Source organism: Salvelinus sp. IW2-2015, linkage group LG1, assembly GCF_002910315.2.
Source record: "Salvelinus sp. IW2-2015 linkage group LG1, ASM291031v2, whole genome shotgun sequence".
In the NCBI taxonomy this organism is placed as follows: Eukaryota; Metazoa; Chordata; class Actinopteri; order Salmoniformes; family Salmonidae; genus Salvelinus; species Salvelinus sp. IW2-2015.
In genome coordinates this window covers 22,686,470-22,703,631 of record NC_036838.1, presented here as the reverse complement: position 1 = coordinate 22,703,631, position 17,162 = coordinate 22,686,470, and the positions used below count along the sequence as shown (strand labels likewise).

At 41.8% G+C, this 17,162-nt stretch overlaps 1 protein-coding gene across 1 annotated transcript in view; it reads left to right on the top strand.

Annotated features, from left to right (window-relative positions):
* Positions 1–263: 263 nt before the first annotated feature.
* Positions 264–17,162, top strand: part of LOC111962653 (rho-related BTB domain-containing protein 3-like) — a 32,887-nt gene continuing 15,988 nt past the window's right edge. The window contains exons 1-6 of the mRNA XM_023985913.2: positions 264–754; positions 1,272–1,500; positions 2,417–2,609; positions 4,235–4,392; positions 4,622–4,730; positions 6,674–7,066. Of these exons, the coding sequence (XP_023841681.1) occupies positions 753–754; positions 1,272–1,500; positions 2,417–2,609; positions 4,235–4,392; positions 4,622–4,730; positions 6,674–7,066 (1,084 nt within the window). The 5' untranslated portion in view covers positions 264–752. The remainder of the gene's footprint in view (positions 755–1,271; positions 1,501–2,416; positions 2,610–4,234; positions 4,393–4,621; positions 4,731–6,673; positions 7,067–17,162) is intronic.

Sequence of the window (17,162 nt, the reverse complement as noted above, 5' to 3'; positions counted from 1 at the left end):
CATTAATTAATAATGGGAGCTGGAATAATGAGAATAAATAAGATTAGTTTAACCAACGGGCGAGATTTTTTTTTTTTTACAGTCTGGAGAAACACAGTGGGTGTGTGGAGAGGTTCGCCTAATGAGGTAAGGACATAACAATAGCAATTTGTGCTGCGCGTCATTTGTGGATGTAGATGTGTGCTGCTGTTGGCGTGCGTGCGCGCGTGTATTGTTTGCTGCTGAGTCAGGCGCGTCCACTCTCCATCAGCACGGTCTGTTGCTCTATCCCAGTCTCTCTCGCTCTCTCCGTACATTACCTCCCCACTTTTCTTCCTCTGCCTAGTGGACTTTGTTTTATACAGCGACGTCAATTTTCATTGGATAAAGCAGTGGCATGAGTGCCAGGAATATTGAGGTGCTGGTTTCTCCGCGTCGTTATTTTTTTATATTTTTTAGCCATTGACAACTTGTTTATTTTTTAGCGCAGTGGTAGTCCACGGCGCCGGCTGGATCCAACCAGTAGTGTTTACATTCCTTTACACTACCGTAAACTGTAAGAGGTTTTGCTTTATGAATGAACAACGAGAAGGAAATAGACCGGATTGTGAAACTCTCCAACCGCGGTCGCGGGGAGCGAGTCGCCGATATGAGGGATTAACGTCCCCATACTCGGGACTCATTGCGGAAAAGCCTCTCACTGCGGACCCATGTGAAAACGCACGGTGGGAGAACGTGTTCAAGGCATTGACCAGCAGAAACCCGTGGTGACCATGTAAGTTGCTGTCTGCACCTCGTGAATTGATACAAAAGACAGGGTAGCCTACTTTCCTCCCGCGTTTCTACTGTGTGCTTGTACCACGCATGTTTTGCCAATAATGGGTTATGAATAGGATAATTGCATAATAATAATTCAATWATCAATTGTTTTTTTAATCTAAACAAATCCGACAGAGCAACGCCTGTCGGTGTCATTCGCTCAATGGCTCAATGACACAACCTGATGCAGTGTCTCCGTGATAGACATGTATAATAAGAGGAAAAGGCTTTTCTTAATTCCCTCCTTGCTGCATCTCACAGGCGCAGTATTAGAGACACGTTCACCTGACCTCCCCCTAATTCCCTCCTTTGCTGCATCCCACACTGCATTTGAGAGACACATCATATTCACCCTATCTACCCCCATAGTGTACCAGGCAGCACACCCTATCTGCCAGCCCATCTCTGCTTGTCTGGTTCCTAATGGGTCTGACCCTGACTGTGTCCRCCCATCTGGTGTGCTTTGCTTACAGGTCCATTCATATTGTTGCGCTGGGCAGTGAGTGCCCCGGGGGAGTGGGGCCAGGAGAAGAGGCCATGGGTCAGGGCCAGCTCCAGGGGGGCCTGCTGTGGAGTTATTTGGGCCACGGCGCCATGGCCGGAGGGCCTGAGGAGAGCAGCCTGTCCAACCCGGCCTTCATGGAGTACACGTCCCACGTTTTTGGAGACGTCACTGTGGTTGTGCAGGACTGCCCTAGCTGGGTAAGTGTGTGTGTGTGTGTGTGTGTTTTGGCTCTGGAGATGTTGGGGTGGGTTTCAAAATCTCACTGCATTGTTGGGAAGGGCCCGAAAGTAAGCATTTCACTGTTCGTCTACTTTCCTGAGCTTTGTCTCACCCAACAGTGGCTAATCTTTTCCCTTTCAGAATGAATTTCATTAGTGGAGACAGATGTAGGTTATCAGGGGCCCAGCCAGTCCAATAAGCAGTCAGGGAAAAATGCATTTGTATGGTCAGAAGAATATTGTCATTATAAAGGAGTGAGTGAGTCACTCTGCCAGCCACTGTTTGTGTTTGTTTACCTGGCTTCCTTGAGTGTGATGGGCACTCTTGAGATGCACACACATTTTGAATTCCGAAACTGTTTTCAGCAAGGGCAGTGGAACAAATCTAACCACTTCTTCTCAGGTCTGATGGAGACTGATTACAAGTCGCAATTAACAGTTATTTTTAGGGGGGGGGGTGGGGCTTAAACTGGATCTGGGAAACGGGCCCTATAATGTTGATGCATTCAAGATGTGTGTGTGTGTGACAGACAGTGCAAATTCACAAACATTATCTTGTAAGATTTTGGTTGGATGTTTATCTGTTTTCTTTAATACTAAAAACACCAGCCCCTTATGTCACACTTAAACAGCCTTGGTTATCAGTGCAACTTGTAGTGCAGATATTTAGGGGTCTCGGGCATGACCGTACGTGGCCTTCAGATTGCAGGACTGCATAGGACAAAGGCAAAGCAGCTAGCAAAATACTGCTCTGTGTCAGCTGTCATGGGCAGCCTAGCAGTTTTGAGAAAAATATATCCGTGTCCTGTAAAATGTTTGAATCCTCGACCGTAATGTGATTTGTGGATTCAAATAAAGTATTTAAAATGTGTGTATGTACTCTGTGTGTGGACAGGATCTGTTGGACAGTGACTGGGCCAGTGTGCGGAGCGTTCTAGAACAGGCTGACATCCTGGTCATCAAGTACTCGATCAACGACAAGCTGGCCTTCCAGCAGGTGCGCAACGGATATGCCCCTAGACTCCGCCCCCTGCTACGTCACTGGGGCGTGCCCGTCATTTTGGTTGCTGTYGGCGCCCGCCTAAACGGTGAGATCCCATTGGTCTATCCTTGACCACAACACCATTTTTTCCTGTTGGGACGTGTTGTGTCTTCTTGTGCTGTATTACCATGCACTTACCACATGCCAGGTCATCATCTTAAATAAAATACAAATCTTAATGGACCTGCCTGGTTAAATAAGGGTGATATTTTGCATCATGAGTCAAGTGGTAGAAGTTTTGCTAGGCAGTCTTACATTCCGTTGCAGTCAGTGGTTGCCTCATAGCACTTAAGAGTATAAAAATACTGACAATGATTGGTTATGTGGCCTCTCACACCATTCATAAAAGGTTATGACATACAACCATGTTTATCTGACATAACTCKGTTTTTACGATCCAATAAACCCAAACTAATATCATCCAAAAATCACAGAATTTTGAGTCTTTTGAAATAGTCTTAATTAATTGATCTTTATATTTGCACATTTTACAAATATGGCTTACCAAACGATTGCTACGTTACATACTCTAGGAGCAGGGAAAATTGCTGAAGGAGTGGATTTGTCTTTTCCCTGTCCTCTCAGTTAAGAGCATGATGCTCATCTTATGATTCAATCTCAAACAGGCCCCAGGATTTTGTCTCTAAGTAATGTCTTTGTGGCTAAAACAACAAACAAACCAAGCATAATTTGGTGCAAGAAAGAAGTAGGCAAAGTCAGTCCAAAGCCTGACACACACACACACACACACAAAAGTAACACACACACAAAAGTAGAACCACAGTACATTTTGAGTGGTACAGTGTGACATGTAGCATTGCCCAGGTCGGTGGTATTAAACTAGCAAAGTATTAACCATCAAGCCCACTTTAATGTCTATATGCGTGACCATAAGTCCTTTTCATTTCAGCTGTGTAAACAAATCCAGGACATTCGTGATGGGTTACTTTTTAGCTCAGTGAGATGCTTTTASATCTTGCCAGAGCTTCATTGCAAGATGATAATAGTATTTGATAACTCTTTGGTGGTYAGAGAGGGGCCTTGTGTGATAGTGGTGGACCTGACACTATGTTTTTGTGTCTTTTTTGTCACTGCTTTATTGTCTATGCTAAAACTATCCCCTAATGAATGTGGAGAATGACAGCTGTGTTTCCTGTTGCCTTGGTTTAGGAGACCACCTAGGGCAGAATCATTGCAGGACACGTCACATACTGTTCACACACACGCACGCACACACACCACAGACAGTGTCTGGCTTTCACCCTATGCCTGTAGTTTTATTAGCAGAGTGATTTATCCCTTGCATTTGGCACTGAGCAGACCGCCACACTCTTTCTGTCTCTCTCTCTGGCTCCTTCTCTGCTTTTATGCTGTTTCTGTACCTCTTTACTCCTCCCTCCATTTCCCTGTAATTTTCTCTCCATATTCTAGCACTCTGACTGTCTCTCTGCATGTAGGCTACACTATGCGCATGCACAGTGTACCTCTGTGCATGCATTGTAAATCTGTCTGAATTTAAGTATGCGGTTATATCTTTGATGGATAAAAGAACATCTTGATATGTTCTGCTGGAAGTTGTGTGGGTAATACCTATTTTTTGCGGGTGTACATTTAGAGGAGGTAAATGTTGTCCTGTCTCACTCACCTCTTCCCTGTCCCCTCACTGTCCAGATGAGGGGCCCCCCTGCACATGCCCCCTGTGTGCATCAGACTGGAGCAGCTGTGTCCCCCATAGTGAGGGCCTGCAGCTCTCTAGGGACCTGGGGGCCACTTACCTGGAGCTGCCCTCCCTGAACCATGTCTTTGTGGGTCGCTACTTTGGCAGCGTGGTGAGTGTTGGCATCAGCCAGTCATTAACTGATTATATTGTTTGATGGTGTGATTTATGATTGGTGTGTTCTATGTTATCAATCATCATCGATGATGCAGATGGCAAAGTATTATGTTATTGGCCATTGTACTAGTGAAGATAAGAATGGGGACTGGCTGCTATGTGATAATGTTTTATTGGTGTGTGTGGGTTTATTCTAACAAGCGTGTGTTTGTGTATGTATTCAGCTGGAGTACTTCATGATTCAGTGTTTGAAGCAGAAGGCCAAAGAGAGGCCGGAGAAGAGGCGGGGCAACAAGCTGAATGAGCCCCACCCCCCTCATCTGGAACAGCCAGGTGAGAGACTGGCAATGCAAGATGAGAATCCCCTTTAAATAATTTATATGTGTCTTTGTATGGTATCAACTATACTTGTGGTGTTCCTCAGGGTTCAATTCTCAACCCTTTCTTGTTCTCTGCACATGCTGCTGTTGTTGTTAACATGCTACTAGATATTATTGTTAACTTAAATTATATTTAACATTTTTAAATCAGCCAACTGTATGTGACTCTTTAATAACCAACCAAATTCACAGTTTAAATTTTAACTAAATCGATAGCAGACACAGATTAGTGGAATAGTGTTAATATTTCTTCCACAATTGCTCCAATATAGTAGATTCATTACTTTTGGGGATTTATTATTGCATGGATCCAAAGTCTGTGAGATCTGAGATCAGAACGCCAGGGCTATTTTGGGCTCATGGGCTTAATTTTGAATTATGAAAAGAGAGTAATTGCACACATCCAAACATGCCACAGGAGCTGGACAAAATAAAGCAATGAAAATGAATACAGACTCACCGTTTGCTGCTCCTAAAGAACAGTTAGTGAAGCTTAGTGATAGTACTACAATACTCAAGTGACGAAGATCATAACATGTTGGTTGAAACATTGTTGAAACGTTGTCACTTCAATAGAAGATCACATTTTGGTGTAGCAAACAGTTAGTGGACAATTTTCTTCCTTTACTAAATATAGAATATAGACTTTCATTGCTTTATCAAAGTTTCGAATCATCTGTTAGTCAGCCCTTCACCCTATAGTGTTCATTATTTTATTATTTATTCCTGTAAATGTGTTATTACAAATTTTACACCTATCTGTGTTCATGGACACAGAAATAGAACACACGGCTAAGCCAGCCGTGACCGGGAGTCCCATAGGGGGGTGCACAATTGGCCCAGCGTCGTCCAGGTTAGGGGAGGGTTGGCCGGGGGGCTTTACTTAGCTCATCGCGCTCTAGCGACTCCTTGTGACGGGCCGGGCGCCTGCAGGCTGACTTCGGTCGTCAGTTGAACGGTGTTTCCTCCAATACATTGGTGTAGCTGGCTTCCGGTTTAAGCGAGTGGGTGTCAAGAGATGCGGCTTGGCGGGTCATGTTTCGGAGGATGCATGACTCGACCTTCGCCTCTCCTGAGCCCGTTGGGGAGTTGCAGCGATGAAATAAGATCGTAATCCCGAAATTGSGGAGAAAAAGGGGGAAGAAATTACAACAACAAAAATCTAAAATAAAAATACGAACACACGGCTAAGCTACAGTTAACATACTGAATATAGCAGCCTTGCCATGTAGCCGGTATGTCTGATGAACTTTGACCTGGTGATTGACAGATAAGAGCAACACTGCCAAAGTGGGTGCGTGGGTGGGCTGGCTTGGCTGGTGCCCGTCCAACTACTTAACTTTCTCTCCTTATAGTGCACAGTCCATGAAATATGAAGTGCATTGATTCCTGGACAGCCTTGCCTGTATACCAGGCTAAAACAGAGTGGCCATAAAAAAGTGATGAGGTGCACAGGGGTACAGCATGGATTAAGCATAAATAGGTTTATAATAGAACAGTGATTTACATACCTTCACACTCTCTCGCTCTGTTTACCTTCTACTTAATACTCTCTGCTTTTCCCTCATCCCTCGTTCCCACGCCCAACTCCCTAAGCTAACTGTCTGATCATCTTTTTGTTCTCCCTCTTTTTTTCCTCATCAATCCTTTATTCTTTCCAACCTTCTCCCCTCCATTATTTTTCTGTCTCTGTTTCTTTCTCTTGATCTCTCTCTCTCTAACCTTCCCCATTTTTATTCCATCGGAGCCACATACGTAACGATGTTGACACTTACTCCTCCCATTTTCCCTCTGTGCTTTTACTCTCCTCTGTCATTCCAACATCTCATCTCCTCTCTTCCCTTTTCTCCCACGACTCCCCCTTTCCTGAACCCATCTCTCACTCCATCCCTTCAGCGCGTCTTCCCCCCATCCGAGTGGAGGAGTCCAGCTTCTCTAAGGATCTACAGTGGCTGCTGGAGCGTGGCGGCCAGTTCGCCGACGTCGCCTTCTACTCCGGGGACTCTGGCAAGGAACTGGGCTGGGGGCACGCCGCTGTGCTATGTGCTGTCAGTCCCTATTTCAGACAGCTGCTGCTGGGCCCTAAGGCCAGGGAGAGGCCCATATCGCGCTGCGCCTGCCGGGGGGATGGAGGCCCCCCATCGCTGCTCTCCACCTGGGATGGGGGCCTGGGCATGGAGGACGGGTCGCGGCCCGACGGGCATCTGGCCGGACGGCTATCGCGCCTGGTGGTGAAGGACCCACTGCTGTGCCTGTGTCTATGGGAGACACTCATGTTCCTCTACCGAGGTAAACTACTGGTTTAAGTGCTGTTGTTTTGAAACAAGCTTAAATTTGAAAGTTAGTTTAAGTGCCAAGTGCTTTAAGCATGTGGATCAGCACTAGAGAGCGAGGCTTTAGCTAAGTGAGCTAATGTCTGCTTTGGTGGGTGCAATCATTTGCAGTGGATAATTTCCCATCACTGTATGAAACATACTGCTATGACTCTATCCGTAGTCTTCATTGTGTGTGTGTTGGCTGTGCTTAGTCATGGTACCACATAAAGATCATCAGTGTTTAATTAAGATGATTTTACCCTCCATTTACCCTGCATTGTGAACCAAACTAACCAATTAACCTTTTCCTTGGGTCGACCTACCGTTGTCTTGGAGGAAATTTCAGCAGTTGATTTTCAGCGAGAAAGCTTTATGTCACAGCTTGGAATTAATCTCCTGAATGAGGTGTTTGTGGGATATTACCCTGCGCTGGGTGTTTAAATTAATCCTTGTATCAGCTAAAGTACCTCCATAAAAAGTGATGAGCTAATACCCCTATAACTCACCTCACCTCCGCTGCAATGGTCTGTTTGCCTTCGTATATGAAGGAATACTCCACCCACCCCTTCAAACTTCAAGGCTGCCTGAAGGACTGTTTGATGATTTCAAGGAATATGCTAATTGAACGAGTTTTCTGCCTTTTCCTTGGGATACTAACTCACGATCAATGTTTTTTCTTTCTCGCGGGTACTTCCTGAAAAGTAGGCCACTGTGATGTAGTTGACTGTGACTCATATGCGACTCTGTGGATCTTTTTGTATTTGCATTGGTGTTCCTACAATATTATGTTATATGAGAGAGAGTACACAAAGTTGTTTATATTTGAGTCAATAACCATGTTTCCATCCACAGTTTTTATGCGAGTGATGGAAGCTTCGGTACAATTTCATTCTGGTGACATGATGATCGAAGCGTGACTGCCGTTTGACAAATAAATATTCTCGCTCTTATCCATAATAATCTCATAATTTAGACTACCCGCACAGCCTACCCGCACTGTATCTGCGAGCTGTTGTCTAGAATGCATGTGTCAAGACTAGAATAGGCCCATATGCTTAACTCAACAGTTTAACGCAACAGTTTTTGTGACAGAACTATCGGTAGAGTTGAAAATGCGATGGAAATTTAGATTTGTATTTAGTAGATGAAAATGTAAGTGAAAAAGTACATTTTGTCTGCACTACGTCATCGCACACTGATTTTTATCCGTAAACAAGTCAGTTGGTGAAAACACACCACTGGTGGGAAAATGAGCATATTTTCTTCATGCAGATTTATGTGGTAGCATATATATTAGTATTAGTGTTTCTGTGGTAGCCTACATATTAGTATTAGGGTTTATGTGAGTCTGAGTCTGTGTCCGGGGTATATATGAGTATATCTGTTTCCGTGGTATGAATATTATAGTGTTTCTATGGTATGCATGAGTGTTTATACACTGAGTATACCAAACATTTGGAACACCTTCCTAATATTGAGTTACACCCTTCCCCCCAATTCGTCGGGCCATGGACTCGACAAGGTGTCAAAAGCGTTCCACAGGGATGCTGGCCCATGTTGACTCCAATGCTTCTCACAGTTGTGTCAAGTTGACTGGATGTTCTTTGGGTAGTGGACCATTCATGAGACACACGGAAAACTGTTGAGCGTTAAAAACCCAGCAGTATTGCAGTTCTTGACACAAACCGGTGCGCCTGGCACCTAGTACTATACCCCATTTGAAGGCACTTAAATATTTTGTCTTGCCCATTCACCCTCTGAATGGCACACATGCACAATCCATGTCTCAATTGTTTCAAGACTTAAAAATCCTTCTTTAACCTGTCTCTTCCCCTTCAACTACACGGATTGAAGTTTTCCATGGCCCTGTATAAATTGGTCYTAACATTTGACCTGATCTTCTTCTAAGTCACAACAATAGACAAACCCAGTTTGCTTAAACTAATAACACACAAAGTATTTTTCTTGTCTATATTGAATACATCATTTAAACATTCACAGTGTAGGTTAGGAAAAGTATGTGAACCCCTAGGCTAATGACTTCTCCAAAAGCTAATTGGAGTCAGGAGTCAGCTACAGAGGAGTCCAATCAATGAGACGAGATTGGAGATGGTTGGTTAGAGCTGCCCTATAAAAAACACTCACAAAATGTGAGTTTGCTATTCACAAGAAGCATTGCCTGATGTGAACCATGCCTTGAACAAAAGAGATCTCAGAAGACCTAAGATTAAGAATTATTGACTTGCATAAAGCTGGAAAGGGTTACCTTGGCAAAAGCCTTGATGTTCATCAGTCCACGGTAAGACAAATTGTCTATAAATGGAGAAAATTCAGCACTGTTGCTACTCTCCCTAGGAGTGGCTGTCCTGTAAAGATGACTGCAAGAGCACAACGCAGAATGCTCAATGAAGTTAAGAAGAATCCTAGTGTCAGGTAAAGACTTATAGAAATCTCTGGAACATGCTAACATCTCTTTTGACGAGTCTACGACACGTAAAACACTAAACAAGAATAGTGTTCATTGGAGGACACCAGGGAAGAAGCCACTGCTGTCAAAAAAAAAACATTGCTGCACGTCTGAAGTTCGTAAAAGAGAACCAGGATGTTCCACAGCGCTACTGGCAAAATATTCTGTGGCCAGATTAAGCTAAAGTTGAGTTGTTTGAAAGGAACACACAACACTATGTGTGGAGAAAACAAGGCACAGCACATCAACATCAAAACCTCATCCCAACTGAAAAGTATGGTGGAGGGAGCATCATGATTTGGGGCTGCTTTGCTGCCTCAGGGCCTGGACAGCTTGCTATCATCTACAGAAAAATGAATTCCCGAGTTTATCAAGACATTTTGCAGGAGAATGTAAGGCTATCTGTCCGCCAATTGAAGCTCAACAGAAGTTGGGTGATGCAACAGGACAACGACCCAAAACAGAGAAGTAAATCAACAACAGAATGGCTTCAACAGAAGAAAATGCGCCTTCTGGACCTCAACATGATTGAGATGCTGTGGCATGACCTCGAGAGCGGTTCACACCAGACATCCCAAGAATATTGCTGAACTAAAACAGTTTTGTAAAGAGGAACGGTCCAAAATTCCGCCTGATCGTTGTGCAGGTCTGATCCGCAACTACAGAAAATGTTTAGTTGAGGTTATTGCTGCCAAAGGAGAGTCAACCAGTTATTAAATCCAAGGGTTCACATACTTTCCCCACCCTGCACTGTGAATGTTTACACGGTGTGTTCAATAAAGACAAGAAAATATAATTGTTTGTGTTATTAGTTTAAGCAGACTGTGTTTGTCTATTGTTGTGAATTAGATGAAGATCAGATCAAATTTTATGACCAATTCATMCAGAAATCCAGGTAATTCCAAAGGGTTCACATACTTTGTCTTGCCACTGTACATGCGTTAAAAAGATCAATCGAACTCGGACAAATCAATGGAAACACCTCTATCGCGTCCTTCCGTGTGGGAAAGATTCTGAATCTCCTTATTGCTTCCCAGCAAAATTAGCATTAAGGCTAATGTTTATGTGTATTCACACTATTTTGGGTGTCATTGTTACCAGTCAACTGCATTACACTTACAAAAGACTCCAACTACCACTTCCAATTTCTATATGGCTAGCCATGCTACCAGCTTACATGAACTGGAGTTAGCATTTAGCAAAAGGACAAATATTTCCAAATCAGATTTTAGTAACCACATTGTGGGCTTGTTAGAACACTGACATCATGACGGATTTGAGGAATATCCACTTTGTTAGATCAGATTTTTTGAATGGGCACCAATTTATTTCCCTAATGGTCTGCATTCCATTGACCTCTTTGCCGCATCTATATATACACTACCGGTCAAAAGTTTTAGAACACCTACTCATTCAAAAGGGTTTTTCTTTATTTTTACTATTTTCTACATTGTAGAATAATAGTGAAGACATCAAAACTATGAAATAACACATATGGAATCATGTAGTAACCAAAAAAGTGTTACAAAAATCAAAATATATTTTATATTTGAGATTCTTCAAATAGCCACCCTTTGCCTTGATGACAGCTTTGCACACTGTTGGCATTCTCTCAACCAGCTTCACCTGGAATGATTTTCCAACAGTCTTGAAGGAGTTCCCACATATGCCTTGCACTTGTTGGCTGCATTTCCTTCACTCTGCGGTCCGACTCCCAAACCATCTCAATTTGGTTGAGGTCGAGGGATTGTGGAGACCAGGTCATCTGATGCAGCACTCCATCACTCTCCTTCTTGGTAAAATAGCTCTTACACAGCCTGGAGGTGTGTTGGGTCATTGATCTGTTGAAAAATAAATGATAGTCCCACTAAGCCCAAACCAGATGGGATGGCGTATCGCTGCGGAATGCTGTGGTAGCTATGCTGGTTAAGTGTGCCTTGAATTTTAAATAAATCACAGACAGTGTCACCAGCAAAGCACCCCCACACCATCCATAACACCTCCTCCTCCATGCTTTACAGTGGGAAAAACACATGCGGAGATCATCCGTTCAACTACACAAATCTCCAATTTGGACTCCAGACCAAAAGACACATTTCCACCGGTCTAATGTCAATTGCTTGCGTTTCTTGGCCCAATCAAGTCTCTTCTTCTTATTGGTGTCCTTTAGTAGTTTCTTTTGCAGAAATTCGACCATGAAGGCCTGATTCACACAGTCTCCTCTGAACAGTTGATGTTGAGATGTGTCTGTTACTTGATGTCTGTGAAGCATTTATTTGGGCTGCAATTTCTGAGGCTGGTAACTCTAATAAACGTATCCTCTGCAGCAGAGGTAACTCTGGGTCTTCCATTCCTGTGGTGGTCCTCATGAGAGCCAGTTTCATCATAGCGCTTGATGGTTTTTGRGACTGCACTTGAAGAAACTTAAAAAAATTCTTGAAATGTTCCGCATTGACTGACCTTCATGTCTTAAAATAATGAACTGTCGTTTCTCTTTGCTTATTTGAGCTGTTCTTTCTCAAACGCATTAAGAAGGAAATAAATTCCACAAATTAACTCCCTCATTGTCGTCACACGTCATCGGAGTGCGCAGCTGYACATGATTAAAACAAAACCGCTACATATATTGCTAGAACCTATTTCTTAAATTTTAAATATCAGACATTTGAAAGCTCTAGTTTTGACCGTCATAATACCTCTGATGGCAGTAACTTTACAAGCACTAATCAATTTAGACTGAGAATAGTATCTAGTTATGGTAAGGGGTGAAGTAAGTATAGCCAGTTATAATTGTAACGGTTTAGCAGATTAAAAAAAAGATCAGTCTTTACGTGGCTAAAAGAAAAGAAATATAACATATACTGTTTACAGGAAACGCACTCTACATCCTTAGATGAAGTTGTGTGGAAAAAGGAATGGGGTGGTGAAKWTTTTTTATGTCATGGACAAAGGAACTCAAAAGGTGTGATGATATTAATTAACAAAAATTTAMATCTGAATGTGCAAATAGTTAGAAATTATTCGCAAGGAAGGTGGATCTTTTTTAATATGAAAGTGGATGAAAAAGAGATTTGGCTCATTAATCTATATGGTCCAAATCAGGATGATCCATACTTCTTTGAAAATATTTATACCGATTTATTGAACTTACAGGCAACACATGATCAAATCATTATGGTAGGAGACTATAACACAGTGTTAAGTACCTCAATGGACCGTAAAGGAAATCACTCMACAAACTATCATCACCGTGCCCTTAAGGAAATCACAAATATTATGGACACATTAGAAATAGTGGATATTTGGAGACTAAAAWCCCGACCTAGTGAGATATACATGGAGGAGAGCTAGTCGTCTTGACTACTTTCTTGTCTATTTCTCTCTTGCATCAAAGGTTAAAAAAGTTTTAATAGGAGACAGAATGCTATCGGAGCATCATCTAATTGGCCTTCACATAACTCTTATAGAATTTCCACGTGGACGGGGATATTGGAAATTTAATCAAAGTTTACTGGAGGACACCTTATTTTTAACTAAGACAAAATAATGATTTTTTCCCCAGTATAATATAGGAACAGCAAATCCACTTATTGTTTGGGATACCTTTAAAATGTACCTTCGGGGCCTCCCGGGTGGCACAGTGGTCTAGGGCACTGCATCGCAGTGCTAGCTGCGCCACCAGAGTCTCTGGGTTCGCGCCCAGGCTCTGTCGCAGCCGGGAGGTCAGTGGGGCAACGCACAATTGGCATAGCGTCGTCCGGGTTAGGGAGGGTTTGGCCGGTAGGGATATCCTTGTCTCATCGCGCTCCAGCGACTCCTGTGGCGGGCCGGGCGCAGTGCGCGCTAACCAAGGGGGCCAGGTACACGGTGTTTCCTCCGACACATTGGTGCGGCTGGCTTCCGGGCTGGAGGCGTGCTGTGTTAAGAAGCAGTGCGGCTTGGTTGGGTTGTGCTTCGGAGGACGCATGGCTTTCGACCTTCGTCTCTCCCGAGCCCGTACGGGAGTTGTAGCGATGAGACAAGATAGTAATTACTAGCGATTGGATACCACGAAAATTGGGGAGAAAATGGGATAAAATTTATATWAAAAAATTAAAATGTACCTTCAGAGGTCATTCAATTCAATATTCATCAATAAAAAAGCAGTTTCTGTCTAAAAAGACAAGACTAACAAGAGAAATACATGAACTAATAGTACAGGTAGATAGCAATAAAAACGATACTACAGAGATACAACATAAATTAGACGAAAAACAAAAGGAACATGAAGAACTTATTCAAGAACGATCTAATGTAATCTATTACAAAAAAAAAGCAAACCGGATGGAATATGGAGAAAAATGCACAAAATTCTTCCTGAATCTCCAACACAGGAACGCTAACAAAAAGAATTTGCAGAAACTCGTTACTTAAGACATTACATCTATGATTCTCCAAATTATATTTTAAAATAGGAAGCTAAATATTTTAAGCAGATGTTCTCTTTTCCGTCTCATCCTCTCCCACTGAATGAAGATTACGGTAAGGAACTCTTTCCAAATAATACAAAAATGGAAAATTAACAAATGTACAGAAAGATCAGTGCGAAGGCCAAATTACAGAGGAATAACTTTTTGAGGCTATTAAATCCTTTCAGTCTGAAAAAAACCCTGGGCTTGATGGAATACCGGTAGAGGTAAATCAAATCTTTTTTGATATACTAAAAGCTCCATTGTTAGATTGTTTTAACTTTTCCTATAGAAATGGTAGTCTGTCAGGTACTCAGCAGGAAGGTACATTGGAGATAATATATGACAACTACTAGAAATAATAGATCATGAAACATCTAAGGCAGGCTTGGTATTTTTATAGCAGATTTTGAAAAGGCATTTGATAAAGTAAGACTGGATTTTTTCATTTTCAATGATTCTCTTATAAAATGGGTAAAATTAATGTATTGCAACCCTAGGTGTAAAATAGTAACTAACGGCTACTCCTCAGAGAGTTTTGAATTGTCAAGAGGAGTTAAACAAGGGTGTCTGCTGTCACCATATCTATTCGTTATGGCCATCAAAATGTTAGCTATTAAAATCAGATCCAATAACAACATTAGAGGATTAGAAATCCAAGGCTTAAAAACAAAAGGTGGCCATGCATGCCGATGACTTAAGTCCGCAAGCTAGATCCCTGCAATGTCTCATTGAAGATCTAGATAACTTTTCTGGACTCTCTGGACTAAAACCTAATTATGAAGTGTACAATATTACATATTGGATCTTTAAAAAATACAACTTTTACATTACCCTGCAGTTTACCTATAAAATGGGCTGACGGTGAAGTAGACATACTTGGTATTCATATCACAAAAGTTAAACATAAGCTCTCCACAATAAATTTCAATAGAAAACATGATCCTGCAACCATGGCGAGGTAAATACCTGTCTATTTATGGAAAAATTGCCCTGATGACCTCCTTAGTCATATCTCAGTTTACACACTTACTTATGGCGCTGCCTACTCCTGATGATTCGTTTTTTTAAATAATATGAGCAAAAAATATTTTGCTTTATCTGGGACGCTAAACCAGACAAAATAAAGCGTGCTATCTATATAATGAATATGAATTGGGTGGGTTGAGATTATTAACTATAAAAGCATTAAACCGGTCTCTAAAAGCTTCACTTATTGAAAAGTTTTATTTGAACCCTAAATGGTTCTCAAGTAGATTCCTAAGAAAAGCTCACCCATTGTTTAAAAAATGGCCTTTTTGCCATTGTGCAGATTGCCATGTCTCATTTTCGATTAATTGAAAATGATACTTWTTCAAGGTATCTCTCTTTTTCAAACAAGAATTGCAGAGCTGGCTACAATTTAAATTTCATCCCCCTGAAAAGATAGAACAAATATTACAACAGATATTATGGCTGAACTCAAATGTGCTGGTTGATAAAATACCTGTATTTATGGGAAAGAAGTTTGAAAAGGGTATTTTATTCTTAAATTATATTGTAAATTGGAATGGTAGAGTTATGTCTTTCATGGAGTTATCAGAATTGTACAGGAAGGTCTGCTCAATCCAAGAGTACAACCAATTGATTACAGAGTTACCCCAAAAATGGAGGAGGCAGGTGGCAGCGGGAGGAGGTAGGGAACTGGTCTGTCTGCCCAATATAAAGGATCAAAACTGGCAGAGGAATAAAAATAGCATAAATAGGAAAGTATACCAGTTTCATTTGAGGACCAGTATGTTGACAACTGTGCCATACAGATTGCAAAATAGTTGGGAAGAGATTTTTGATGTACCGATTCCATGGTACGAGTATGTATGAGTTGATATATAAAACGACTTTGTGCTTTTCAGCTCCAATTATTATATAGAATTCTTGCCACCAACAAAATGTTGAATATTTGGGGCATAAAATCATCAAAGCTCTGCAGATTTTGTTGTGAGGATACAGAATCAATAGACCATTTATTTTGGTATTGCCCTCAGGTAGCCCATTTCTGGTCTCAGGTTCAGGAATGGCTGAAAATGCATAACATTGATCTAAAATGGACCCTAGAAATAGTACTGTTAGGAGATCTGGAGAGACCGGGTCAGTCAATTACTAATATACTAATACTCTAGGTAAATGTATTTATCTTCAACTCGCAATCTGTGGATTCTATTCGATTAGATACATTTAAATTGTACATTAAACATCACAGCATAGTTGAAAGAAATCCAAAGAGGGTGGCCAGCAGAGATAGGTGGGATGGGCTGAGGGAAGATGTGGAATTGGAGACAAGTGGGAGTGGAGTTGATGGGCAGGAGATAGAATGATGGTAAAAAATAAAGTATAAAAAATAAAGTCAAAATAAAACATAGTAAAAAGTACATTTGAATGACACTGAGGGGCAGTGTTTTTACAGCTAATGCCGGTTTGCCTGAGGCTGTTGCCGTGCAGGTGTTGGTACACATGCATATACACACACTCTCATTGAAATACACACATACACGGACACACACATATGTAAATAGTGCCAGACATGCACTCAAACAGATAGTTGGCCTTGCTGTTATGATTTTAGTTGTCCTTGATGCCCTTATTTTTTTTTGCATTGTTGTTTTCTGTTTTCTTTTGTCTTTTTCTTTTTTCTCACAAGTTAATTTTCTTGGTTGTTGGTGCATTGGGGGGGTTCTTGGGGGTGGGGAATGGAATTAATTGTATTCTTTATTATTTTATTTTATTCTTTCCTTCTTGGGGGGGGGGGGGGGTGACTGTGGGAGGGGTCTCGGATGGTTGAGGGACAGCTATGTGGAACTGTGGGGGGGATCATAGAGGGTTCGCGACCACGTTTTTTTTGGCCTTGTGGGAGATCTGTCGACGTGCCTTGAGCAGGGTGTTGACCCTGGATGCTTCTGTGTGTCGCTCAGAATGGGAGTCTGTTGATGACTGGTGTGGTGTAGTTGTTGAGCGACTTCACTGCAAGTATATTGTATGTTTTGAAAAAAAATAAAATAATATATATATATATAATAAATTACTTTTAAGAGGCACACCTGATAATTGAAATGCATTCCAGGGACTACCTTATGAAGCTGGTTGAGAGAATGCAAGAGTGTGTAAAGCTGTCATCAAGG